General features: G+C 43.0%; 1 protein-coding gene and 1 pseudogene across 14 annotated transcripts in view; both read left to right on the plus strand.

The window, feature by feature from the left end:
* The window catches only part of ehbp1l1b (EH domain binding protein 1-like 1b), a 36972-nt gene extending 14862 nt beyond the window's left edge, over positions 1-22110 (plus strand). For 5 of the 14 annotated variants that reach the window (XM_078172532.1, XM_078172536.1, XM_078172537.1 and 2 more), the window contains 18 exons: positions 765-1106; positions 1254-2606; positions 3712-3978; positions 4135-4632; positions 6949-8586; positions 11058-11912; positions 12467-12701; positions 12788-12936; positions 13256-13304; positions 13392-13716; positions 16553-16623; positions 16834-16870; positions 17012-17064; positions 17433-17553; positions 17694-17793; positions 17893-17966; positions 20628-20742; positions 21013-22110. In XM_078172532.1, coding sequence (XP_078028658.1) covers positions 765-1106; positions 1254-2606; positions 3712-3978; positions 4135-4632; positions 6949-8586; positions 11058-11912; positions 12467-12701; positions 12788-12936; positions 13256-13304; positions 13392-13716; positions 16553-16623; positions 16834-16870; positions 17012-17064; positions 17433-17553; positions 17694-17793; positions 17893-17966; positions 20628-20742; positions 21013-21100 — 6370 coding nt within the window. In that variant the 3' untranslated portion in view covers positions 21101-22110. The remainder of the gene's footprint in view (positions 1-764; positions 1107-1253; positions 2607-3711; positions 3979-4134; positions 4633-6948; positions 8587-11057; positions 11913-12466; positions 12702-12787; positions 12937-13255; positions 13305-13391; positions 13717-16552; positions 16624-16833; positions 16871-17011; positions 17065-17432; positions 17554-17693; positions 17794-17892; positions 17967-20627; positions 20743-21012) is intronic. The other 9 variants (XM_078172535.1, XM_078172542.1, XM_078172543.1 and 6 more) reach the window with 7 other exon arrangements.
* A 1674-nt stretch (positions 22111-23784) lies between these two features.
* Positions 23785-27390, plus strand: LOC117269590 (CAAX prenyl protease 2-like; annotated as a pseudogene).
* Positions 27391-27600: the final 210 nt, after the last annotated feature.

Consider the following 27600-nt stretch of genomic DNA (forward strand, 5'->3'; position numbering starts at 1 on the left):
TCTCATCTAACTTTCAGAATGAAAGTGAATAAATGTGTTTCCCAAACTGTCAAACTATACCTTTAAGTTGCAGAAATGTACAGTATTTAACTCAGCATACTCCAAACTGTTGATGTTACAGCTGTTTGGACATCAGTGTATCTGTGAAGGTGTTTCAGAGTGCATCATAGACAGTTTTTCAATCCAATCCTGTTTTTCTTTTCTTTTACATTTTAGAGTTTGCATAACAGAGAACGCAGCAATTTGCAGTAACATAATAAGCAGTTAATCAGTCATTTAAATCCTTTGAAGCAACAACATTAAGCTGCTAAAAAGTACAAATCACAGACTGTGCATAACTCTTAATATACCAAAAACCTACAAAAAACAAGCCAAAAATTATAAAAACACCCCAACTTGACCCAGCTGAGTGCTAACTGAGACAAACCTGCTTCAGCTTGTTGACACATGTGTTGAGTAACACTTCATCCAAGTGTGTTGATCAAGAGATTTGCTGAACTCTTGCTCAAGGCCTCACGGTTGCTTTGTGCTTGGTGTTCCCTGATGCTAATATGTGCTAACAGTTGTGTTAGCACATATTTGAGAGTATTTTGTACCCTGCATCCTGTTGCACTGACCCTCCACTACACAGCAGCTAGGTCTGTAGTCTGCACTGTGACCTGCCTGTTTCCACCCCTAATCACCTCCTGGCTCCTGCACGCTCAGCCTTGTGAAGCCTCACCCACTCACCTCTCGAGTCTGACCTCCAATATTTCTGTCCCCAGTCCTGCCCAGTCACGCTCAGAGCTGATAGTAGCCCCGCCCCCTCCGTGGCCCTTCTCCTGTGAGAGCTCCACCCCTCAGCAGCCCTCCACCAATGTTGTGGCGGCGTTTATCACTCCTAAACAGCCAGTCGCTCAGATGGAAGTTGATTTGATAAAGCCGACCAATGAGTCGAGTCTTATTTGCGCCTTTAAGGCCGAAAAGCCGCCACTGGCAAAGCCTGAGCCTGAGCCTGACTTTGATGACATCATCTTTGAGTCATTAAACCAGAGAGGAGAATCAGGGGGCTTATTTGTGGATGAGGATGACTCTAAGCGGGATACTATCAAAAGGTGTCCTCCAGGGTGAGTATTTGTATTTGCAGATAAAATCAAGATCCAGAATATAAAATAAAAGGTGTCAAAATTTGAAGTGATGGTGCTGATGATAAACATACACACACACACACACACATATTTAGGATTAAGGAATATTGTTTATCTGTTCTGCAGTCTTGAACAGAAAACCAATGAAAAGGCCGGTGGAGAAAAGCCGTCGCTGACAGAGCAGTTAGAAGGAGCAGCGGCAGAGAAGGAGGTGATGATGAAGGCAGAGCAGGAAAAACAGAGGAAAAAGGAGGAGGAAAGGAGGAGGAAGGAGGAAGAGCAAAAAGTGATGCTCCAGAAGCAGGAACAGATGAGAAAACATGAGGAAGAGAGGAAGAGACTGTTAGAGGAGGAGAAGAAGAGGCTCTTGAAAGAGGAGGAGAAGGCCAAGAAGGAGAATGAGAGAAGGAAATCCGAGGAGGAGAGACTCTTGAAGGAGAGGAGGGACAAACAGGAGAAGCTGAGAGAGGAAGAGGAGAAGAGGAAGCGGGATGAGGAGGAGAGGAGGAAGAAAGAGCAGCAGAGGAGACTCCTGGAGGCCAAGGAGGAAAAGGAAAAACTAAGAAGGGAGGAAGAGAGGAGACTTGAGAGAGAGAAATTCTTGAGGAAAATGAAAGAGGAGGAGGAGAAAAGGATGGAGGAGAAGAGACTGTTTGAGGAGCAAAGAAGGAAGAGGGAGGAAGAGCAAAAGAGGCTCCTGGAGGAGGAAGACAGGAGAAAGGTGGAAGAGAAACGCTTGAAGGAAGAAAAAGAGAAGGAGCAACAGGAAATGAAAGGGGAGGAAGAGAGGAGAAGGAGGGAGGAAGAGGAGAAGAAACATCTTCAGGAAGAGGAGAGGAAGAAAAATGAGGCAGAGAAAGAGAGGAGGAGGAAGGAGGAGGAGGAGAGGAGGAAAGAGGAAGAAAGAAAGATAAAGGTGGCAGAGGAGGAGAGGAAGAAGAGGGAGGAGGAGAGGAGAGTCAAAGAGGCAGAGGAGAGAAGAAAGAAGGAAGAGGAAGAAAAGGCGAGAGTACTCAAAGAGGAGAAGGAGAGGGAGGAGAGGAGGAGAAAAGCAGAGGAGAAAAGAGTTGAAGAGGAGGAGGAGAGGAGGAAAGAGAAACTCTTGAAGGAGCAAAAAGAAAAGGAGGAGGAAGACAGGAAAAAGAAGGAGGAGGAGGAACAGAAGAAGAAACTTCTACAAGAGAAAGAGGAGATGGAAAGAAGAAAGAAGAGAGAGGAGGAGGAAGACAAGAGGAGGAAGGAGGAGCGAGCAGCTCCGGTCTGCCGTCTGGAGGACAACAAGTCAGATGAGGACAAGCAGAAGATGAAAACTCGGGTTTCTCTTTCATCTTTGCCACCACTTCCTGCTCCCCACCTCCCTCCTCCGGACAAAACCAGCGTTACATCCGAACAGCTGCCCTCACAAATTCTCAGCCAATCACAAGACAGAAAGACGACGCCTCAGTCGGTCAATAAACCGAGCTCTGCCTCCAGTGAGCGGTGAGTTACACCACTGAAATAAAAGAGATGATTTCACTGTGGGTGTTGATTTTTTTTTTCTCTAAAATGGCTGACATATGCTTTCTTAATCAACACATATAGGCTAATCAATCAATCAATCACTTTAAATTCTGTTGATTTAAAGATCAGTGTGTGTTTTTCACTCTGTATTTCCACACTAAAGGCATGGAGTTGGGCTGAATCACTCAACATTTCTATTCATGACATAGGGGTGTATTGATACTACTAATACTTGTATAAGTCTTGGTTCGGGTATTAATGCAACATTGATGCAAAAACAAAATCAATTTTGGGCTCACGCGTGCTGCACTCTGCCTCTCTGCTGCTACTGTGTGTGCACGCATGTGTTCAGACAGAGATGCAACATTAGTTATACCATTTAAAGCTGTCTTGCATTTTAACACTAACTCCAATTAGTTTATAACGTATAATGATGGGGATGAGGGTCGAGGGATATTGGAAAAACGAATTAGGGTCATGGGATGGAGGGATGAGGGGATGTAGGGACAGGGAAGGAAGGAAGATGGGGGGAATGATGGGAGAAATTAGGGTCGCAGACAGGAGGAGGGTGGAATCTGATGGCGGTCTGGTGTTGGCTGAAGGGAGGAGGGCGCAGGGAAGTTGAGATAGAGTGCGGGAGTCGTCTCGTTGCCTGCTCTACTATGGATAGAGCCCCCTAATGATTACTGTATTTTGTGGAGAAAGAAAGAAAAAAGGGAGAAATAACAACAAAAATAAAAACAAAGAAAAGGGGAACTTGCGGGGGGATGGATGTGAGAACGGAGTCAAAGGGGAGGGAAAGTGCAGACATGGATGGGAAATAGGCGTGGTCTTTGTTCCTCACCTCATAAATCATGACACATTTAAGCTGTGTCTAATAATAAAAAGTATTAATATATCATGATCCTGGCCATGGTTTTACCTGGTTTCAGATTTTGTGGTATAACTAAGCCCTGCTATTGGTTTTTGCTGTTCTCGTCATTGTATGGCTTTCCTCCTCCCCTTTTCTTCTTTCTACCTGATATTCTTCCACCTGCCCTCTCTCCTTTTTTTTCATTTTCATTTTTCTCTCCCCTTATTCCAGTCTGGAACAAGCCTCTCTCTTAAAGGAAGGTTCATTGTCAAACATTGTTGTCCCGCAAAAGAAAGTATCTGCCACATGTACTCCACCTGGCATCCGATCAGGCCCCACTGTTCAGGATAGACCATTCGCATTAGAGGTGTTGACCCTGGTGCCACCTCCACAGAGGCTGTCTGAGGCTCCTCTCTGGGAAGCGCTAGAAGGGAGAAGTGGGAGAGATACACCTGAAAAAATCTCTGCCGAGGAGCGTGCAAAACCTTTGTGCAGAGGGTAAGATTGGATGAGGGGGCGTCTGTCTGCTTTTCTTTCTGGTCATTTGTGTGTGCGCCTGCTTGCTGATGGTCTGGCTTCTGGATGATGTAGTTGGTAGCAAATGTAAAACTGTAATGGCGGTATTGTTCATGTGTTGTTTTCCCTTTCTTGTAGCTCACACAGAGAAGATGCTGCTGAGGTGGACAGCACTGTCAGGCAAACAAAAAACTCAGAAACACATCATATAGTACCATCTCCTCCTGAACCCTGCGCACCATCAGTTAAAGAGGAGCCCAAAGAGCCAGAGGGACCCTGCATGGAGCCTGCAACATCACCCAAGGTTTCCCCCAAACCAACCATTGAGCGCTCGGCTTTGGCGCTTGAACCACTGCTTCCCTCAAAACCAGAACCAGGATTGTGGCCGGAACCAGTTCTCCAGCCATCAGGAAAACCACAACAGGGGGGAGCAGATGAGGAGAAACCAGTCGAGGTCATGGCTGGTGGTCAGGAGAGATCCATCAACAATAAGGAGCCAGTGTGTGAGGCAGAAAAGCAGCTGTGGGCGACGGTGGAGGAGACCACAGTGGAGACAGGAGCGGAAAGAGGGACGGAAAGTAGTGAGAGCGCTGAAGAGAAGGATAAGAAGCAGGAGGAGGGTGGTGTAACAGGGGGGTGAGTCAGTGATGGTTCCTTTGCAGCATGGCAGTCTGCTTTTCTGCATAAACCACCACGTCCAAACACTCAGTCTCACACACCTGCACATGTCCCGACTAACGTTTCTCTGTGGCGCTGCAGCTTCACCAGTGCTTAGTCGCAATTAACCTCATCCGATGCTGTTGTCTTAATCTCAACCTCTGTCTATGCTGTTAGGGTGGTTATTTCAATGGACATTATTTGATGAGAGCTTTTCATAAGAGAAAAATGTGTGCATTTGTGTGTGTTTGTCTGTGTGGCAGTGCCCAGAAATATGCACACACAGAGGCAGATGTGTGTGTTACAGAGCAGCAGGAGGCGCCTGCTGGCTTCATGTCAGCAGTAGCTGGGTTGTTGTATAGAGGGTGAGTCTCTGCCTGCCCGTGAAAAAGTTTTGGTAGACCAAGCTTAAATACAGCCAAATATGTTGCCAGTAACGACTAACAATTAGGTAACTTTTAGATAATTAAATAACTTGTCAAATACAGTAAAATATTCCTTGAAGTGCACAAAACAGGTGCAGTGAAAACAACAAAAAAGCATTATTACTTCATCAAGCACGACCTGAAAAGAGGGATTAAACCATACATAATTGTCTGAAGTAGTATAATAATAAAAAGTTTAGACTTAAAAGGTGATTACATTTTTAACTTACAGTCATTATTATATTAGAGGTTATCTTTTTAAAAGATAAACAATATGCCCTTCAATGGGTTATCCATTATTTTGTCACATTATAGGAGCTGTATGTGACATTCAGAGCATTAATAAGGCATTAAACCACTAATGGTGTTATGCTTCCTCTGTGTGTCTTGTAATCTGAGCTTCTCTGTTCTTTGTTGTAGTCACATGTGTACATGAGTCCCTTTGAGTGTATCACACTGGCTAGCTCATCACTTTTGCTCTGCACTGCGCTCAAATGGTGGTTACTGCTTATATCAGGACCCATGTAGCCAAAATGACCTGGCCCAGAATCTGCCTGAACTCAGCATGCCGGATGAAATTAGCTGGGCCGGCTCCAGTTGCCCAATTCGGCTGAGACTCACTATGATTGTCACCCCAGAATCAAGGCAAATCAGCTAGCCCAATTCCGGCTGCCCACACTGCTATCACTGGGCCATTATCAGAAATGACCTGGCCCAGCATCAGTCCAAACTCAACATGCTGGATGAAATTGGCTGGGCCGGGTCCAGTTGCCCAATTCAGCTGAGACTCAGCATGAATAACGCCCCAGAATCAGGCCAAATCAGCTGGCCTGATTCCAGCTGCGGACACTGCCATCATAAGGCCGTTATCAGAAATGACCTGGCCTAGCATCGGCCTGAACTCGGCATGCCAGATTAAATTAGCCGGGCTGCATCAGGTGGCTTGACTCGGCTGAGAACCGGAATGAATGATGCCTTAGATGAGGCGGATTCCAGCTGCTGACACTGCCTTCCCTGGGGATGCCATCGTTGCAGAAATGAGCGCCCACTTTCCAGTTCCCCCTAGGTTAACAGCTCTGTCAGCACTGTTGCCAATGTTAGCATTATTTATAGAGTTAGCACCATTAGCTGCTAGCCACCAGCACATCTGCCTCCATGTTGAGAACTGGGTGCAGACAATCCCAACCTGTTCTCTGAATCATAGATATGCTCTGAATGTTGCATGCAGATCCTTTAACACATTTTTTTAATCTATTGAAAGAGACACTTTATCACATTGAGATGAGTTATTACTTTATCTCCATGGCAGTTATGCTAGTATGGGTTGCTTGCTATATTTACAATTACACTATAGGCTCCATGGGTGTGTAGTTTTGTGTTTAATGTCTATACTACTGATAAAACCTGTATCTAAAACCACCATTTATGACCTGGAGTACACTATGCTTATGGTCCCAGTGGTTGATCTACCATTGTTTTGGTTATTTGGTTATAATCCACAGTGAGCTGGTCTACATAAGATGCTGTTGATTTATTACATTTTATCTTTCTCTGAGCTGCATGGCACCAGAAAGTATTTCTTTCACCTGTTCTTAGTCATGCCAGAGGTGATTTAAATGCCAGTGGGCTTCACTTTGTTGTGCACTATAGGTTTGTAAAAAACTGTAGGGTGTAGTGTTTTCAATGCAACCAACAAAATATGTTGCTTTTGTGTGCTTTGGACAAGCACCAAAACAAAGTCTGTGAAAAAGGAACTACTTAATCAAGCATGCTGTTTGGCTTTCTGTCACGCTGTCCACAGTCTGCTGAGGTCATTCTAGGGTGAGATCTGTCTCAGAGATTCCCTGTCCCCTCATGTCTGTCCCTCTAGCTACGAAACACTGGCTTCCATCCTGCAGACTACTGGACCCGCCGATGCAGGTCCTCCACAGTGCTCTGCAGACCAACCGGGCCTCCTCATAAGGAATGAAGATCCATCTTTACATGAAGTACATGCAGAGACTCTGCCTTCTTCTGAGCCAGATGATGAGACACTGGTTCGCATTTCTCCACCCACGGCCTTCTCTGACACAACAGAAAACCAGATGATCAGTGAACAGACTAGATTAGCTCAGAAGCCTTCACACGGGCTGAGTCTGGTGGCGAGTCTGAGACTGGCAGCCAGTGAGCATGAGAAGGAGAGGGAGCAGCAGAGGGAGAGAAGGGAGAAGGAAAGGATAGAAAACATGAAGAGGGAGGAACGAGAGAGGGCGGAGAGAGAAGAGGCAGAGAGAAAAGAGAGAGAGAGGGTGGAAAAAGAAAAGGAGCAGAGACAGAGGTTGGAAAAGGAGAGAGAAGAGATGGAGAGAAAGAGGATGGAGAGGGAAAAGGAGGAGGCGAGAAAGAGGCTGGAAAAGGAGAAGGAAGAGATGGAGAGAAAAAGGATAGAGAGGGAAAAGGACGAGGTGAGAATGAGGCTAGAAAAGGAGAGAGAAGAGATGGAGAGGATAAGGATGGAGAGGGAAAAGGAGGAGGCGAGAAAGAGGCTAGAAAAGGAAGAGATGGAGAGAAAAAGGATAGAGAGGGAAAAGGAGGAGGCGAGTAAGAGGCTAGAAAAGGAGAGAGATGAGATGGAGAGGATAAGGATGGAGAGGGAAAAGGAAGAGGCAAGGAAGAGGCTGGAAAAGGAGAAAGAAAGAGAGGAGAGGGACAAGGAGGAGGCAAGGAAGAGGATGGAAAGGGAAAAGGAAGAGATGGAGAGAAAGAGGATGGAGAGGGAAAAGGAGGAGGAGAGACAGAGGCTGGAAAAGGAGAAAGAAGAGATGGAGAGAAAGAGGATGGAGAGGGAAAATATGGAAAGGAAAAGGATGGAGAGGGAAAAGGAGGAGGCGAGAAAGAGGCTGGAAAAGGAAGAGATGGAGAGATTAAGGATAGAGAGGGAAAAGGAGGAGAAGAGAAAGAGGCTGGAAAAAGAGATGGAAAGGGAGGAGAAGAGGAGGGAAGAGGAGGATAGAGTGAGGCAAAGGGAAGAGGAGAGCAAAGGAGAGAAACCACAACAGAAACAAAAGATCATTTCTGGCTCTACGTCACTGCAAAAGAAACAGGAAGTCATGAACAGCCAATCAAATGACTGGCCTCCTCTGAGGGAAGCAGAGTTGGATGATATTGCATATGATGAGAGGCTGCAGGGTGATGAAGAGCTGCCAGAGAGCAAGTCCAAATCAGTGAAAATGAATACTGAAGTCAAACTGGTTTCAACCAGACCTGCTGATTCTGTTCCTGCAGCCAAACCAACAAGCAAACTCGACTCCAGATCAGTCAAACCCGAGGACTCTGTAACTGCTGTAAAGAAAGCCCTGGAAAACCCTGCTCTGAGATCAGATGAAAAAGGCAAATCCAACCTGAAGTCTGATTCCATCCCAGTGTGGTTGAGAGAGGAGGAGGAGGATGAGGAGGTGGAGTATGAGAGAGGACAGGAAGATCTTGGCTCAGTTTGGCTGGCTGAGCTGTACATGGAGGGGGAAGCAGGGTGAGTAAGGGTGGGTGAGAGGGATAAATAGCAGCAGGGAGAGGGAGGTGAGTAACCGGGAAAGAGCTGGCTATATGAGAGACATCTGCTTGTTGCCTCTTGTGGATCACAGGACTGTGCGTGTGCGTTTGTGGTGTACGCTTCCTCCAATAACTGAGGCTTTGACTCACTGTATCTGCAGGGAAATAATAATTACTAGGCATAACTATCCTTCATTTACTGAGGGTTTGGCCTTTTCTGCAGGTCTTTTTCATGAAAGAGTTCTGTGTGTTTGCATGTGAGTCATGTATGTGTCCCCCCAAACAACATAATTACTGTGTTGTTTGTGAAGGAGACTGCAATTTCCTCTCTATGCTCTTTATGTCTTGCCTGAGGGGGGTGGGGAGACAAAGATACTGCATCAGTTGGAAGAGACATTATGTTGTTAGTATAATAGGACAACACAATTAAGGTACTTTAAACCCCTCAGCACAAAGTTTGCTTCAAATGCTGTACATCAACACAATCTTATTCCCAACCCTTTAAATACAAGCACTTGGTCAGTGGCCCTACTTTTCACAATATGATGCAGTTTTCCCTTGTTACATACATTATAAAATAAACTTAGAATAAAGGTTAAACACTTCATTTAAGGTTTTCACTCTCTTAGGTTTAGGCAACAAAAGTGCATGGTTAGCTTTTAGCTTTAGAAAAAACACCAAGGTTTGACATAAGATAAGTACATTTGTTACCAACATAATGTAACGTCACATGACATACTTCACATATGTCACGGAACATAAGTCATTAGCGTAGTATGCTGCACATACTAGCACAATACGTTGTTAAAATAACCCGATTGCCTTTTGTTTTCACTCAGGACACACATAGCAGGCTCCCGTGTGAAAGTCTGAGTTTGTTTGACCTACCCACCCTATGCAGACTTTCTCACTCTGTGTATACTGCTGCTAAAGCATCTGACCCCAAGGGCCACTGAGGGGGTACTTGATGGGAGTAGGACTGAGTTGTGTACGTGACTTTTTCTCGTCATAATTCACAAATATGAACATAAAGACATGATAAACATTTTTAAGACAGACAGTGTGACTTAAACTTTCCAGAGATACCATAATCTAAATGATTAATGTCATAAATGGCAAATGTACTTGCAAAGCGCCTTTCTAGGCCTCTGTCCACTCAAAGATCTTTTACGCTACTCTTCACATTCACCCATTCACACACATTCACATGCTGGTGGCCGAGGCTAATGTACAAAGGTGCCACCTGCTCATCAGTTACATATTCACACACACTTGCAGTTTGGGGTTTCAGTATTTTGCCCAAGGATATTCAACATGCAGACCAGAGGAGCTGGGGATTGAACCAACAACTTTCTGATTAGTGGATAACCTGTTCTGACTCCTGAGCCATAGCCATTGGAGCAAAGACACTCATTTAAACTGCAGAACTTGCCTGAGATTCGTCACGTTTTAAAGTTTTCTTCAGTATCAGAATAATCCAAAGATAGTTGTTTGTATATCTATGAGTAAATTGGAAACAGGAACTGCCAAGCTAATTCAGCACACATTTAATGGTGCCAATTTGCCTAAATGTAAACAAACGATACAGCCGAAACAGCTCACTTCCTGTTTACATCCCCCAAAGCATTATGGGGTTAAGAGGGGTTCAGTTGTCTCAATCATGTCTGGGGGGAGGCCCATGGAGTCAGACTTTGAAAACTCCTGACTTGCAGCATTGTCATCAGTTTATCAAAACTACTTTTATGAGAGGATTCAAATCACAACTGCTTAAGGGAAGTCCCGAAGGGAAAGTACAGCCTACAGCCTATCTAACTAAGGCCCCCTGTGACTCTGTCTGGATTGCTGTTGTGGTCAATTGCACTTGGAGAAGAAAGAATTTGGTCATCTGCATCCTCTTTTTGTTTCTGTCCATAATTGTCACTGCCTACATGGGTGACATCAAGGAATATTACCAGGCTCCTTGCAGCTTAGTTGCATGGCAAGTTGCACTGGCAAATGGATCGGTAGGGTTGCTGGATATTGCAGTTCAGTGTTGAATTGGTATTTCGCTTTTGTTGAGTCGCATATTTTTATGCATTCAACATGTTCAGTTTAGTATAATCTCGTGTAGCCAGACCTCTGTCCCATCAAACTTGTGGAATTTTGAGGAAAATCTTTCCCAACGGTGACATTAGCTAGAGAGTCCCTCTTTAACAAACACCACGCTCTGCCAGCAATTTACTCTTAATTGGTTTAAAGTATGGTGACAGCCGACTGTGTCTTTTCTAAACAATTCTTGTGCTGGAATTTCCTTTGTGACATTAACAAGATGGAGCTCTGGCTGCGTGAGATGACTAGCTGTGTGTTGCCAGAGGGGAATGGAGCATGAAAAGGATCTGCTGCTGGTCCTTTTTGCAAAAGCACTTGAGCCCTTAGGTTCAGCTCTGAAATCTCCCATCTTTCTGTCTTCAGCCCAAGCCACCAGTCCCTTGCTGTTACCCAGATGCCCTCCTCACTTCCATCCAGTGGACAAACCTTTTACCAGAGCGCTGCTGCCAGTCAGCCAAATAAACCTGAACACACCCTAACCAGTCTGGCAGACCGTCCTCATACTAAACCTCCATCAGGGTCTAAGCAAGAGGAAGGAATCAGTCAGACAACTAGTGTCAAACCTGCTCCCAAATATAGTGGAGCTCAAAAACAGCCAATGAAAGGACAGAGAGATGACACAAAAACTGGTCACAGCCTCGAGGTAGTGACCAATGAGGAGGGAGAACTTGTTCAGTCATCTGTGGTGCCTTGGCCACTTCCTCTAAGCACAAACACTGCCAGCATACACTCACACACCAAGACACACACTGATACAAACATCAGTAAGATAAACGATGATACAAACATTACAGAAATAGCTGCGGAGTCACACAAGAGTCTTGAGATGAGAGATGATAAAGACAGAAGCCAGCCCAGTTTAAACAAGGACACACACACCACAAAGAGTGACAGTCCACAAATTGGCCTTCACACACAAACACACACGCCTGACCTTAACCATCGCACCAAAGAGCAACAGCTCCAAGAGGAAGAGAGGTTGTTATTGGCTAAAATCCACCTGATGACAGGTGACACATCCCCTGTCTCCAGCCCTCGGAGTATGAAGCTCCTCATCCCCGACCCCCGTGAAATTGACTGCGACCCCACAGAGCTTGTAGATCACAGACAGGAATGGATCATTCCACAATGTGATAGCCTGCAGGAAATATCACTAATTGAGTCGGAAGAGCCACTGACCAGTGAGCTGAGGGGAAATCAAGGAGGAGAGGAGGATGTGTAAGTCAGCATGGGCCGACAACCTGTGCTGCTCTAGAAAATGACATGCCATTTAAGCCTTGTGTTTGGTTGGGGACGTGATATGCAGAGCTGTAGGACTTGTACTTGAGTTAGACAAAAACTAGCTTGGCCTGACTTATCTTGGCTTACTGAAGATTTAACTTGATGCAAAAAGACTTGAAACATGCTTTGGCAATATATAAGTATTGCCACCTGAGTGCATTGGGAGTGTTTTGTAGTTTTGACAACTGTGGCTATGTGGGACAGCAGTTCTGCGAAACTGCTTTGTTCTGATGTGATTAGCAAAAATAGGCCAAACAGCACAGACTTACACTGAGGCAACCATGCTGAAAAATATAGGCTCCCATTGTCTTGAATGCTGTATGTTCACTGTCATGCCCTCTAACACCAAGTCACTGCTGCCATCTGTCGTGTCAGCAAGTTTGCATGCCCCTCGCTCACACCTATGAATCGCTGCTTGGATGATCTCCTTTGTTCCCCTAAACACAACCCGTTCATCACCCTGTCTTTTTCCTTTGTTTATGTCCTCTTAGGCTAAAAGGCCAACCAGCTGACGTCCCGGATGGTTTAGAGAAGAAACCACCATCGCAGCTTGAAGTTACCCCCAGTGGTAAACACATTGACATACACATCACTCCTCCCCATCACTGTGAGAGGACAACATCTCGACTTCCTACGTTACCAGAAGAAGAAACCTCTGACCTTAAGTCCGCTCTTCCTGCTCCAATGGTCAGAGAGGAAGCAGATGGGAAGGACGATGCAGCAGAGGTAAATAAACACATAAACTCTGACAAGCTTTTTGAATCACAGACAGACAAACAAACACTCTTCTTCCTCTCTCCTCCATCCTCCAGGGCCTGGTGAACTCCAGCCAGTCGCTGCTCCAGTGGTGCCAGGAGATCACCAGTGGGTACCGAGGGATAAAGGTCACCAACTTCAGCACGTCCTGGAGAAATGGCCTGGCCTTCTGTGCCATCCTACATCACTTCCATCCAGACAAAATGTATGACACACAAGCAAAACAACCTGACCCTGCACATACCGGACACTATAAGAGTCATTCGTTCACTCTCACTCATTACTATTGGGCAGAACTAAAATTTTGGACATGGCAGTTTGTGCTCTGGGAAATTTTAATTCGTATTTTTCTCTATTTTCTGGTGTTTTATAGACCAAACAATGAACTGATTCATCAAGAAAATAATCAGCATTTTAACTGAAATTGAAAATACCCATTAGTGTTAGCCCTAAATTAATTTTTATGTTGTAAAGCTGCTGTCAGTCTATTCTCATTAGATTCTTTCCTGGTTTTGTCCCATTAGAGATTTTGACAAGTTGGACCCCCACGACATCAAGATCAACAACAAGAAGGTATAAAGATACATTGATAGTTTCTACATAACAGATATTTCTCTTTGTTTTGTTTCTGATGATGTCTTTTTCTCCTGACAACATCAGGCGTTTGACGGTTTCGAGGCGCTTGGCATCTCTCGCCTGTTGGAGCCGTCCGACATGGTCCTCCTGTCCGTCCCCGACAGGCTCATAGTCATGACCTACCTCAGCCAGATCCGCTCACACTTCACCAACCAGGAGCTGAGCGTGCTGCAGATAGAGCACAACAGCAGTCAATCCAGCTACGGCCTCGCCCTCTCTGGTCCTGCTCCCACTAATGTCGACGCTGCTGCTTTCTGCATGGCCAGACTGAATGAAGGAGTGAGCCTAGAGGAAGGAGGGAGCAGCACGCTGGTCGTCCCACCACCGAGGACCAAACGATTGCTTAAAGGTATCAGCCTCTATTCCACCTTTAAACATTTCACGTTTCTGATACTTTTGCTTTTATCTTTTATGTTTTGATTCATCCCGTCCGTTTTGATGGATGATTTTAGCTGACACAGTTTTGTGGACCTTTTAGTGGGTTCATTATAACAAATTGTGAGTCAAACTTACTTAAGATTTCAGTCCAGATTTCAAGGTATCCATGGAGGGTGAAAATAAGAGACAAATACTGTCAGGAAAGCAGAAGAGATGAAAGACGAAACATTAGTGTGTATTCAGGGAACTTTAGAGTGTGAAGTAGCACAGTTTGAGCTGAGGAGACAAGAAGGAAAATCGTAAATAAGTTCACAGCATCTCAGTAAGGATTCCAAGAAACCAAATAAACATGGATGGATCACTGAATGAGCCTACAGGGCACAGGCCCAGGGTCCAGAAGTGTCAAGACCCCCCCTGACATTCACCTGCAAAATTTCACTCAAATGAACATGTACCGACCAGCAATCCTCAAACAGACCACAAAGAGATGCAAAGGAACCACAAAGAGACACAGAATAACTACAGAAAGATGGCAAAACACTGACACAAAACAACCAAACAGACACTAAATTATCCTAAATAGACACATAACAAATAAAAGAACACAAAACAACCACAGGATGACACAAAGTGACTAAAAAACCCATTAAATTATGTCAAAGAGACACAAATCAGCTACCCTGGAAATCCAGAGTTCTCGCAAGAGCACAATTTGAATTTGCTTAGCGAGTCACTCTGGCAATCAGTAATGATGCTCATTACCTATGCCCATGAAACTGATATAGGCGGGCCAGAGACGAGCTAAACAGATGACGACAGCGCTGCGACGACGAAGTCCGGAATCAGTCAGGAAACATTGCAAGATGGCTACGGATGAACACCAGTTGTTTGAAACGGCTTTGGCCGCTACAATGAACGAGTTAGACTTGGCTTTTTCTCTAAAAGAGGAACAGAAGACAGCGCTCAAATCTTTCCTTTGCAATAAGGACGTTTTTGCTGTTTTGCCGACCACATACGGCAAGAGTCTAATCTACCAGTTAGCTCCGCTGGTAGCGCTCTGGATACGCCACCCCGTGTATTGTTCTGATTGGTCGTAGTGTTATCCAATTGTGTGCAGTGATATTTTCAAATGCATGCTTGGTGCCGCCCCTCGAGTTGGGCCATTTTCATTACTCATGGCCAGACCCTAAATCTTTCTAGATTTGGGTCTGGATTTCCAGGCTACAAATCAGCCACAAAGAGACAAAACTGCCCTCAAAGAGACACAAAACGACTTTAAAAAGACCCCAAATTACCACAAAGAGACACAAAAACACAGAGACAAAATGCAAAGAGAGACAAAGCAACTACAGAGAGACGCACAAATTCAAAATGACTGAACATTACCACAAAGAGACAGAAAGAAACAAAACAAAAACACAGAATTACCTCCAAAAGACACAACACGACTACAAAACAGTGCAAACCAACAAAACAACCCACATTCAATTCTCAACAGAACTTTATTTATCCCAAACGAAATTCTTGTGCCAGAGAAGGATTCAAATTGCAGTGACACTAAGTACAGTAACCCAGGGTTCCTACGCAAGAATGGAAAGCATGGAAAAGTATGGAAATAAATTTGATCAATTTCCAGGTATTAAAAAGTATGGAAAATGAAAAATAAAGTATGGAAAAATATTTATGTTTCCAGACTATTACCACTGTTCTAAAATACTGTTTTCTAAAATAGAAAATTAGGTATTTCCAAAAATAATTTAATCAATCCGGATCGTGTTTTATGCCAGGCCAAGCACAGTTTGTGTGAGAGCAAACGTCTCAGAAAACATACCGCCCCTTTTACCTGATTGACAAGTGGTATGTCCAGTCCGCTGCCCCATGACCCTCCTCCAGCCCCCCAGGTATCAAGTTTCACTCCAACACTGCACCTTCGACAAGAAGACGAGTTTCACGTGGTTCACAATGGGTAGATGCAAGTTTTTGGATGGATGGCTTGACAATATCGTATATAAATACTGGTTGGCCAAGGACTCCCAATTCACACACAGAGCTAGATGCAAGCTTTGTATGAAATCGTTTGACATCGCCAACATGGGGAAGAAGGTGATTCTGAGCCACATGAAAGGGAAAAACACTGACGTCTCGTTACTGCATCGCTTGCACCCAGAGTCCCAACCTTTTTGCCTCAGCCCAGACACTGAACTTACCTGAGTTTTTATTTGCATGCCATTATGGTACTTGGCTACAATCGCCTATTAAGAATAATTAAATATGATGTGAAATATGATACACTGATATATTTACTCAGATGTCGCATATTCTCTGAAAAAAAAAAAAAAAAAAAAAAACGCTGAGAAGTCTGGAAATTAGGGTATGGAAAAGTATGGAATATTGAAATTCCAAATGTGTAGGAACCCTGGTAACCACAATTTAACGTTCACAACCAAAAACAACCTGACCAAGCAGTGGGTTCTGCGGGTCAGGGTCACTCACTGGGCCCAGTTTAGAAACAATTATTCTAAGTATTAAATGTCTGGCAAAATATACAAATATACAAAATAAGAAACATATTCAAGAAAACAGGAACAGGCAAAACTACAACAAAGTCGGTCTTTTGCTCCTATGTAAGAGAGGTGGTCGGGTCACTGTATGTCTGGGCACAGAGGCTAATTAACTAATAATACACTCATGCAATGATGTCATGCTGAATTTGATAAAAAGGTAAAATTGAAAACTGTAATTGTGTGGGATAATGTGGTTCAATAGGTCAAATCCAGCTTATGATCGTTGTTATCGTCTGTTTTCAGTTGAAGAGTCATTAACCCCGGTCCCACCCCCACGGTCGGTAAACAAATCAGTCAAACCTGGACCTGCTCAGGTAACACTTTGTCTTTTTTTGTTTCTTTTTTACCGTAACTGACTTTCATGTTTAAACTGTAATGTCAGTTTCTAGATTAACATTTAAAGAAATCACTTAGAGTTTGAGAAAAACAGTCTCCTACTCTTTATGTACTGTGTGTGTGTCAGCCTTGTGATCACTGTAGTGTTGTGGAACTGTGTATGATATTTTCACATTTCTCTTATCCAGGATGAAGACACAAAGACAGGAATCACTAGTAGTACAGGTGGGTACCTGAAGCCTAAAGCATACTATACTCTAATACCTCTATACCTACGATACTCTTAACATTGTAAATATGTATTCAACTTCCCATCTCCATTTATTCCTCTTTTTGATTTCTGATTTGTCCCATGTGTGTTTGCAGAGTTGCAGAGTGCAGCTGAGACCCAGCCTCCCAAGCAAGAGGAGGAAACAATGGTCAGTTATGTTTTCCTCATGTGAATATTTCTCTTCTCTACTTCCTGTTTTCCTTATCTGTCATCATCACTCTCAGATCAAATCAAATAAACATCTTTAATATGACTCATGCCTGCAAGAAAGAACAAATCATGTTTGCTTTTACCATGTACAAAAGTCATTTAATTCCAATCCATTCTTTTGGCTGCGCTCTAATCCTCTGACCCTCTTCTTCCTCATGTTTTCTTGTTCTCCCTACTCCTCTTTTCCTTTGATCTCCGTTCCCCCCTTTTTTTCCTCTCTTTGTGGCTGCCTTGTCTTGTGTATGTTCATGTGTGATTGTGTGTGTGTTTGCTTGCATGTGCGTGTGTGATGGGGCTTGTGGTCAGTGTTTGCAGGACACCAGCCAGTACGTGCTGAGTGAGCTGGCAGCGTTGGAGACGGAGCAGAAGCACATCGACAGCAGAGCAGCTGTGGTGGAGAGGCGACTGCGAAGCCTCATGGAAACAGGTGAGTCATACACGCACACAAAATATACATCATCAACAAGCAATAAACAGGAAGTACTCCGGGAGCAGGAGTGAATGGTGTTTTCCACAATAACCCATCTACATCTTTACAAACTACCCTTTGTTTTCGTGTTTATACAGGAAGTGACCGTGATGAAGAGGAGCGACTGATTCAGGAGTGGTTCACTCTGGTGAATAAGAAGAACGCTCTGATACGCAGACAGGACCACCTGGAGCTACTGTAAGACCTCTCTACACACAAACTGTACACACATGTACAAACACACACAGTATACTACACACTTCTCTTTATTTGTCTGATTACTGACTGTGTCCACAGACAAGAGGAGCAGGATCTGGAGAGGAGGTTTGAGCTTCTGACCAGGGAACTTCGTGTCATGATGGCTATAGAAGGTTAGTAACCAACAGTGGTGGAAGAAGCATTCAGATCATGTGCTTAAAGGAGCAGTATGGAGGATGTAGGGGGTCGATAGGCAGAAATGAGATATAATATTCATAATTAAGTTTTCATCAGTGTCTAATCACCTGAATTAAGAATCATTATGTTTTCGTTACCTAAGAATAAGTCCTACATACAGTAGGGAGTGGGTCTTCTTCCACAGAGGTCACAATTAGATTTTAGTAATAACTAGACACTGGATGCCAAGATGGCACCTTTTCAGTTGAGCTGCTTGCCTGGCGCATTCGCCAAAAACTTCTTCTAGTTTCCAGATTCACTTCCATGGTATGCAGCCCACTGAATATGCACAGTAACGTTTCTCACGCTGGCCCTGCCTGCAAGTTCCCACTCAGCCCATAGACTTTATATTGTGATGGTGTCATGGATTTTTTAATCTCTTTTCTCGGCTTGAGGAAAGTTTTACAAATATGAAACCTGCATGTCTCCAAAAATCCAAAATACAAACATTCATAAGTGACCATGTTTGGAGTTTGAGGTTTCCTGTCAACCGTTTCACAGACGTCTGTTTTATAATGGTTGCCTGTTAGGAAAATGCCTTTTGGGCTGCAGGGTATTTTCTTTTTTGCTGCAATACCACAAGTGGCCACTGGGGAAAATTTGCTGCAAGGCTGAGCTGCTTTCCTTAGACATGTATAGCTGCAGACACATTCCATCTGTAGAACAAGACAAAGCCACCGTTGCTATGGCTATCTAAACACTGCTACGATGCTACACTGTAATGAATAAATGAGACCAAATGTAGTAATAATACACTTCATAATATATAATACATGAAGATGTGATTCACTTTATGAGAGATATAACCATTCCCATTACCATTATCCTGACCATAACCACCTTCCTTTTAACATAATACTTAAAGGAGCTATATGTAAGAAATATAAAGCAAATAGTCATAAAATCCTCCTAATATGTCACAGAGACTAAGGAATAATGTTCATATAACATACTGATCTCACCGACAACAATAGTACAGCCAGAATATTCGCATTTAAAAAAAAAATTTACAGTCCGCAAATCATGTTTATGTTTTGAATTTGTGTTTTGGCCTGTTGTGCCACCCACCGCCGTCTACCAGTCATGCAGTCAGTAGAGTCTCAACATCACTTAAAGTTACGACTGAGCTACAGCAGCACGGCAAGCAGCATTAGCAGTGTCCCAGTACATAGCATTAGCAGTCTCCTCAGCTGTATCCCAGCAGCAGCGTTAGCAGCAGAGAAGCCGGACTTGCTTGAACAGTCCGCTGGAAAACCGAAGATCAAGGACGCGGTGACGTGGTCCTGCCACGGCAGTAACCGTTTTGGCCACATTCTTACATACAGCGCCTTTAATAGCTAGCTAATTTCTATCTTAGCAATTTTGTCTAGACTTCCGCTTCTGGGCCAAGGAGCAAGGGGGCTGATTGTGGACTGACGTGTAGGTTAAGTTGGGCGAGTCATGTAGCTAGAGGGCAGATCACATAGCTCCTCCAGCTGCAGTATACCTACCCAGCTTTCCTGGAGGCATGAGTCCACCATGGTACACTGCCATGTTTCTACAGTAGCCCAGAATGGACAAACATAACACTGGCTCTAGAGGGCCTTTGGTGTTTCGGAAAGGGAGGGTTGAAGGTAGAGGTATTCAGTTGGTTGTATTCTGCGACCTCACAGCTAGATGGCACTAATTCTGCACACTGCTCCTTTAAGTAAACATACCACAGTGTAACATATATTGGTGTAACTGCATTTTAATGTTGTAGCTGGTTGAGGTGCTGCTAATGTAAACTATTTTACATACTGCTGGTGGGTTTGATCTATGAATCACATCATATTAGTGCTGTCAAAAATATTGCCTTACAGACACAAATCGCTTCTGCATAATTAAAATGGTTTCAGTAGTCATTTTCCGCAGTATCAGTACACTGGTACCAGTTACTTTCTTGCGCTCTCTTATTGTTAATTTTTAATACAGTCAGTCTGCTGTTTTCTGCAATTCTATTCTTCTTTTCTATGCCCCTAATGCAGCTTTCCACCATTGGCATGGAAAATGGTATTGAATATCGATATTTTTCAAGGAATTATATGGAGTTTAGAACGTCCAGTATTGTGACATCATATTTAGTGTGATGATTATATGTTTCCTATGAAAAATGTATAGCTGTCAAATATATGTAGCGGACTGAAAAATACATTATTTACCCCAGAAATGTGAAGAAGCAGAACTATAAAGCAAAAAATAGAAAAACCTCAAGTTAAGTACAAGTCAGTCAATATTTATGTAGCATCTTTCATACATGTACAATACAAAATGACTTGCATGTGACTGACAAGCTGGTGAATAAAACCAATAAGGTAGATTTAAAAAAATAAAGACATTTAATTAATGCATTTAGTTAGATTCCAACAGTGGTAACCAATTAGCTCTTCTATCTGCTGTTTGCCAGCAGCACTAGAAGAAGAGCTGGATGTTAAGTCTTTTGCTCAACAGCGCTTTATTATTCAGTAAAGGTTTAAGACAGTTTCAACTTTCAGTTAATACAGGAAAAAAGGTTGAACTGTACATGATTATATTCAACGTACATACATATACATAAAGTTGTGTTGTTTGTCCTGCAGACTGGCAGAAGTCGTCCACTCAGCAGCAGAGGGAGCAGCTGCTCCTCCAAGAGCTGGTGTCTTTGGTCAACCAGCGGGACGAGATCATCAGAGACATCGATGCCAAGGAGAGAGGGTAAGGGAATGTAGCTGTGTGGAAAAGACAAAACAAGTCACAAGGAGGTAGTAAATCCCTAAAATAAAAGAGGGAACATTGAAAAATATTTGATTGCCATGTTTCTAATTACACCTTCAAGTCAGTGCTTGTAATGTTGACCTGTAGTTCAGTAGTATGTCTTATTTCTATTCTGTATTTGCAAGCAGTCTATTGATACCGGTCTGGGTATAAACGGCCAAGAGTTAATGTCATATGCACTATATTGTAATATTTGTTTTGTGTGTGCAGGGCTCTGGAGGAGGATGAGCGTCTGGAGCGCGGTCTGGAGATGAGGAGGCGAAAATATAGCAACAAAGACAAATGTGTCCTTCAGTGAGAAGAGAGGTCACTCACAAAAAGCTTTTACAACTGCGACCCCGAAGTCCCAGAAGATGAATCTTGGTCATAATTTTCACATACGAGATTAAAACAGGACTTCGGGCCTCCGTATTTCCCTGTTTTTTTTATTATAGTGCCTTTATTTTCTTGGAGTTAACTGTTATAAACCATTATGAGGAAGATATATGGGCTGATAAATTAATGTCTGGTTTTGTCAAAGTCTCATTATTTTCTGTTTGTCTTAAATATTATTTTGATTCTGTTCACATATTTTTATTTATTTAAAGAATGCGTCAGAATGTTGTACATCTATTGCACATGTGTGTTGTGTGTTTGTGTGTGTATTCATCTGTGAGTTTGTTCACCATTTGAACACTGACTTCTCTTCTGCTTTCCCCCTCAACACATTGAGAGCTTGTCAGAATCTGTTGGCTCAAAACCAAAATGTGCCTTTCTGTTTTTTCTGGTGATTCTTGTCTTACGTTTCTGTTTTAGATATTTCCACCCTGACAGTAAAAAAATATATTTGGTTGTAACATGCCAAGACATGTTAGATATAAAAACAACAAGTCATGAGCTGGACTCAAACTCACATTATTGATAATACAGGGTACATGTTTTCACCTTGAGAATGACCCCAGCGTCAAATTTTTATAAAGCATTTCCACTTCCTGCAATATTGATTTTCTTTTTTTGGACATTAGATGTTGAAAGTGTTCTCAAACCTTGTGTGCACACAGACCCTAAATGCCTTAAATCACCCATAAAGTGTATGGTTGTGATGCTTGATTCACAGAAATGAACCTGTTTGCCCACTCCTGTGTCCTTTGACTACTGTATGCATGCTGTTTGAGGTGTGCTGATAAAGTGGTACTCTGCTGCACATCACTACTGTATACCTAGCACACACTGTATACCTGAAGTTGCTGTCTATATTTATGAGGTGAAGATATGATTAATGATATTGATAAATATGTTGAATAAACATAAATATTGGTTGGTTGCTTACATCTTTGGATGTGGTATCTTTTGTTTTTTAGCTTTGGACCCAACATGAACCTGTGAGATATAATGCAATCTGATACAGTGTTACTGCAACAAACATGTCTGTGAAGCTTCAGACTATAGTGTTAATAGTTGCTGTCATTTTGAGGCTGTAATTTATAGTATTTTGCGCTACATTGCAGTTTTAGTTCTAAGGGAAAAGGATGGTGACCCTGAGAGCTCAGCACACTGCAGATAGACACAACACAAGCAAGTGACGTCTTTTTGCAATGTGTTGAGCTCTCAGGGCTACCATCAAAAAGTTAGTAAAACAAAAATAAAACAAGTAAAACATTAAATCACATGACATTTAATACACCAGTTTTTTGGTAAAGATAGACTGTTTTCAAAAGCCAACTCAAGATTCATTCTGGTTTGGTGTTTCACTTTGCTGTATTTGCATTAGTTCAGCGCTATGTCTGTTGGATGAGTCTTGCACCTGGTCGCTACCTTTTAATAAAACCAGGATTTCACCTGCGCACTGTGGGGGTGCACACTTAAAAACATCCCTAGCACAGAAAATAAGATGAGAACAAGAAAATACAGGCAGAGGGCCGAGTCTCTGCAGAAAAAATGCACCACCGCACTCTTCTAGTGGGTTGAGTGATGATTGACAGGGATTACTTCTGTTTGAGTCTATGCATTGTTTTAAGGAAAATCCTACATAGTATATCTTTAAGCTATCAATGCATTTGAAAAAAAAAAGTAAAGGTAGGTTCCCAACTCAGGATAAACTTGCCCAGTGGAAAACATATGAGTAGAAAAATTTTAGTTTTAGACCTTGAGAGAGTGAGGACATTTTGACTGGTCCTCACCTTAAGACGGACCTTCAAAGGCCTGCTCGAGGGTTCAGACTTGGTTTTGAGGTAAAGGTTAGGATTAGAGTTCAGGTTTAGGTTAGAGTTACGGGGTGATAACCCAGATCACTAACTGTTGATCACGAACAGTAAGTGGTAGAATCACCAAAGTGGGTGTGCATGATGGTCTCTTCGCACTGCCCATGTGTGCCGCGTTTGGGACCTCCCTTTGGTACAGTTGGCATAGACTGCCACTCAATTAATGTCTGCATATTGTTTTCAGTATTAACAGTTGTCATATCTTCAGAAAGGGAAGATTGCAGCAGCCTGAGACAAAGACTGGTGTGTTCAGCATCCTTGAAACCCTCTTCCCAAGGAGCTTGTGTCCAAAATGATATGACCTTCAGAAAAAAGTTCCAAACTAAAAAATTTAAATCATATGTTCAAGCCCATTCATCAGTCATATCTCCAGAGGGGAAGGTCTCAGCAACTCAGGCTCAAGACTAGTGTGTTCAATGTCCTGGAAAAGCCTTTCGGCACATGTTAAGGGGTTAGGATTAGGCATTTAGTTGTACTGAGGTGTGGGGGTAAGAAATACATTATGTCAGTTGGGTCCTCACAAAAGTGTGTGTGTGTTTACATGCACACCTGTGTATGTCTCCTCCCAGCAGAGCATTAGAGCTAATCAGCTTGACTCTACAGCACAGAGCTCAGTGGGATCTACTAATCTGAAATGACAGAAAGAACCAAACCAATGTGTCGGCTGTAGCTCACCTGAGGAACCTCCGGAAGCTCTGACGGCAAACCCGGTTCTGTCATGCTGGAACCAGAACATGGCCCTATGATGCAGGTGGAGCACACCCATACAAGATGTTTGGTGTGTGTGCTGAGCTGCCTTCTGCTCGCCTGTCTGTATGTTGGCAGTCTGTACGTCTGGAGAAGCAGCTTACCCAGGTATACAACTCAGCAGCAGACCTGTGACGGTGCTGTTCGAGAGGACTATAAACTGTAGCTGTGTGTGTGTGTGTGTGTGTGTGTGTGTGTGTGTGCGCGCAGGGATCATCCCAGTATAATAAAGCGTCGCTGTGCCAGTGTGCTGCTGGTTCCGCACTGTCACCTGCAGTGGTGAAGGCATGGATGCACTGGGCTGATGTCAGGGTGAGTACACATGAACAAAACATGCTGTTCTCTGAATCTGGCACAGTTTACTGCATCAAACAATGTCCTAACAAACCACTGAGAATTAAAGTCTTTCTCATTAAACACTGATGTAGCTCAGGGTGCAGAACAGGTTGTCCACTAAAGGGAAGATCGTTGGTTCGATCCCCGGCTCTTCCACTCCACATATCAAAGTATTCCAGGACAAGATACTGAACTGCAAATTGCATCAGTGTATGAAAGAAATGTGCAGCTTTAGTCACTAGTTACCTTATACATGAGGATTTTACACACAATATAATGAGGATAGATAAAATTATAGACACAACTCTCTGTATAATGCAGCAGTTGAACAGCAGCACAAACTACATCCTCCAAAGTTAGAAAGTTGAATCAACACCTCTCTCTAAAATAGTTTCAGCAAAATCTGACCAGGGTAGGATTTATTACAGGACTTAAGCTAGATGAACCAAGTGTACTATATGAACTGTGAACATCCATTTCACGGGGAGGTCAAAGGTCAGTGTCAGTCAAGCTGAAAAGGATTCAGTGTCTTCCTCGAGGACACTTCACCGAGGGTTATGTCCAGGTGAAGGACAGTATCCTCACTCCTGGGGCCATCTTACCATATGTAAGGTGTTTTGTCAGGTTAAGCTGGGGTCACACTGCTCAACTTTGTAATCGCTTTAGGGTAAAAACTATGTTTATAAAGCTACGATCTGTCCTTCCAGGCCGATGCATCTGTGTGGGAGCTGATGGGAGTTCGTTTGGAGGGTCTGGTTCCTGCAGCCGTACTGCCACTACTCCTAACCATGGTACATCAGGGAGTCCCAACCCAAATTCAACTTTAAAGAAAAGATGTTACAACATTATTTACTTTGTTGAGCACCTGCTATTTACACTTGACTTTGTAATAGGTATCACAGGACTTACAAAGAACTGAATAAATGGTTATACATCCAGTGTAAAACTATTTACTAGGCTCCTATATTTTTGTCTTAACCTGTTAGACCTGAGGTCAGCCTGAGAACCTATTGGGCGGCTTCAAAAACTACTCTGTGGATCCCATTCCCCCCTTAGGACATGTTATTTAAGCTGCATTAGAGTAGTTGCGACAGTTCAGGGATTCATTTTCCATTACCAGTACGATGTAGCGTGGCTTTACAATCTCCATTAAATTTCTATGTGCATGTTTAAATCACATACAGAAAAGAGGCTTTAATCTTTTTTTATGTATACTTCTGCTGGATGTAATGAGCAATTGATTCTATTCTAAACATCAGGTATTTTATCTTGGTCCCATGGTTCATTCTGCAATAGACAACCCTCAAGGCTTCACTGGAGAGCTGCAGTCTGCTCTCGGTGAGTTACACTTTGTGTCTTGTTAGGTCAGAAGCTAAACTGGGGTTGGTGAGTTTTACATGTGTGCCTGCATTTATTTGATGTGTATGTCATCATATAGACTTTATTTTCACAGATGCTCAGTCGTGGAGGTTGTGTGTGGGAGATGCAGTGTGGCTCAGGAACCAGGTGGTGGCACCAGTGACGGAGGAGCTGGTGTTTAGAGGGGCCATGCTGCCCATGCTGGTGCCCTGCACGGGACCGACAGCCGCCATCTTCACGGCTCCGCTGTTCTTCGGTGTTGGTATAGCAACCACATATTCAGGCTGTCATATTTACAAACACCATTTGGACTACGGTGACATTTTTATGATAGATTAATGAATGGTAAAATACATTAGATGTGTACATCAGTATATTTTAGCAAATGCTACATTATTTTTAGCCTTTGACCGCAATGCATGGCTACTGTGTCGTTTTAGCCCATTTCCATCATATCATAGAGCAGCGACGCCTCCGTAAGGACAATATGAGTGCCATCCTCATGGTGTCAGGTCAGTTGGCTTACAAAACTCTGATTGAATAAAATTAATTGTAATGATTAAAGCAAATTAATTTAGATGAATGTCACGATACATGTGTAATTTTGGGAATCAGCATTGTAAACTACCTTTTAGGACATTACACAACTGAATGAGTTAGCTTTGCAAGATTATATGGAATCATCAGAAATAAGTTAAATCTAATTATATTGATTTTACCAACACCTTCTCACTCTCAGCTCATCAAATACTGCAGCTTGGTCAGTGGCCCTACGCTTCTAACTTCGATGCTGTAGGTATCCCTGTAGGATCAGTTTGGACCTGTCTGTTTCTGCTCTTTACATACACAGTAAACATAGGTTTCGATGCCAAAACTACTTTAGGTTTATGCAACAAAACTTCTCCAGGTTTAGGCAACAAAACTTCTTTAGTTTTAGGCAACAAAATCACTTTAGGTTAAGGCAACAAAACTTCTTTAGGTTTAGACAACAAAACTTCTTTAGGTTTAGACAAAATTTCTTAAGGTTCAGGCAACAAAATCACTTTAGGTTTAGGCAACAAAACGCTTTTTAGGTTAAGGCAAAAAAAACTTCTTTAGGTTAAGGCAACAAAATCTTTTTGGTTAAGGCAACAGAAGGACTTGGTTAGGTTTACGAAAATATGCTGGTTTGATTTAAAATGATGTTGACTTTCAGTTTTTATATGGGACATGATCAGTAGTCTCCTAGGTGAAAATCCTGTATTTGTTTAACTCATCCATCGACCACTACAGCCTCCTCTCTACATGGACTTTATCGCTTTTTGTCAGTTGCCCTGATCATCTAATATTGCTGCAGATGGGTTTACATTAGAGTTAGTTGAAAGCCCGGTGCGTGTCATGTGCCAATGGGTGCCTCATGCGTTGATATCAGACTCCAAGGGCTGCTGACCAAGCTGCCATGTTTGACGACCTGAGAATGAGAACTGATTTTGCAGAGGAAGGTTGTTGCTTTGACACTTTTCATGGAAATTCTTTTTTTCTTTGTGCTGTTCTGTTGCAGGGATGCAGTTCTTGTATACAACTGTGTTTGGTGCCTTCACTGCCTTTATATTCATGAGAACTGGTGAGAGATAAACAGCACATTGATTTGTTAACATACTCACCTACAGTACACAAACCATTACATCTGTAATCTCTGCCTGTAGGTCATGTTGTGGGTCCAGTACTGTGCCATTCGTTCTGTAACAGCCAGGGCCTGCCTGACATCAGCGCTGCCCTGCAACACCCTCAACAATCAGCTCTACTCTTCTCCTATCTTATGGGGTTGCTGCTGTTTCTGGTGCTCCTCTTCCCGCTGACAGACACCTTCTTCTATGGTGCCATTCCCGTCTGCAGCCTGGTTGCCCCTCTGGCATCTACATGTTAGATTAAATTAAATGAAATATACTCCCACTCTTAAAAATCCATGTCTTTTACGATGGATTTTATTTTGTGTTGGGTTTTCAAATAAAAAAGTATTTTTATATAGAGTGTGTGTGCATTTATATGTGTGTGGGTGGACGTGTGCATGAGAAGAGAACGATTGTAGCACATCAGACATTTCCTGCATGGTCAAAAATATTTCCTACTGTATTGA

The sequence above is a fragment of the Epinephelus lanceolatus genome, chromosome 11 (genome assembly GCF_041903045.1).
Source record: "Epinephelus lanceolatus isolate andai-2023 chromosome 11, ASM4190304v1, whole genome shotgun sequence".
Lineage (NCBI taxonomy): Eukaryota > Metazoa > Chordata > Actinopteri > Perciformes > Serranidae > Epinephelus > Epinephelus lanceolatus.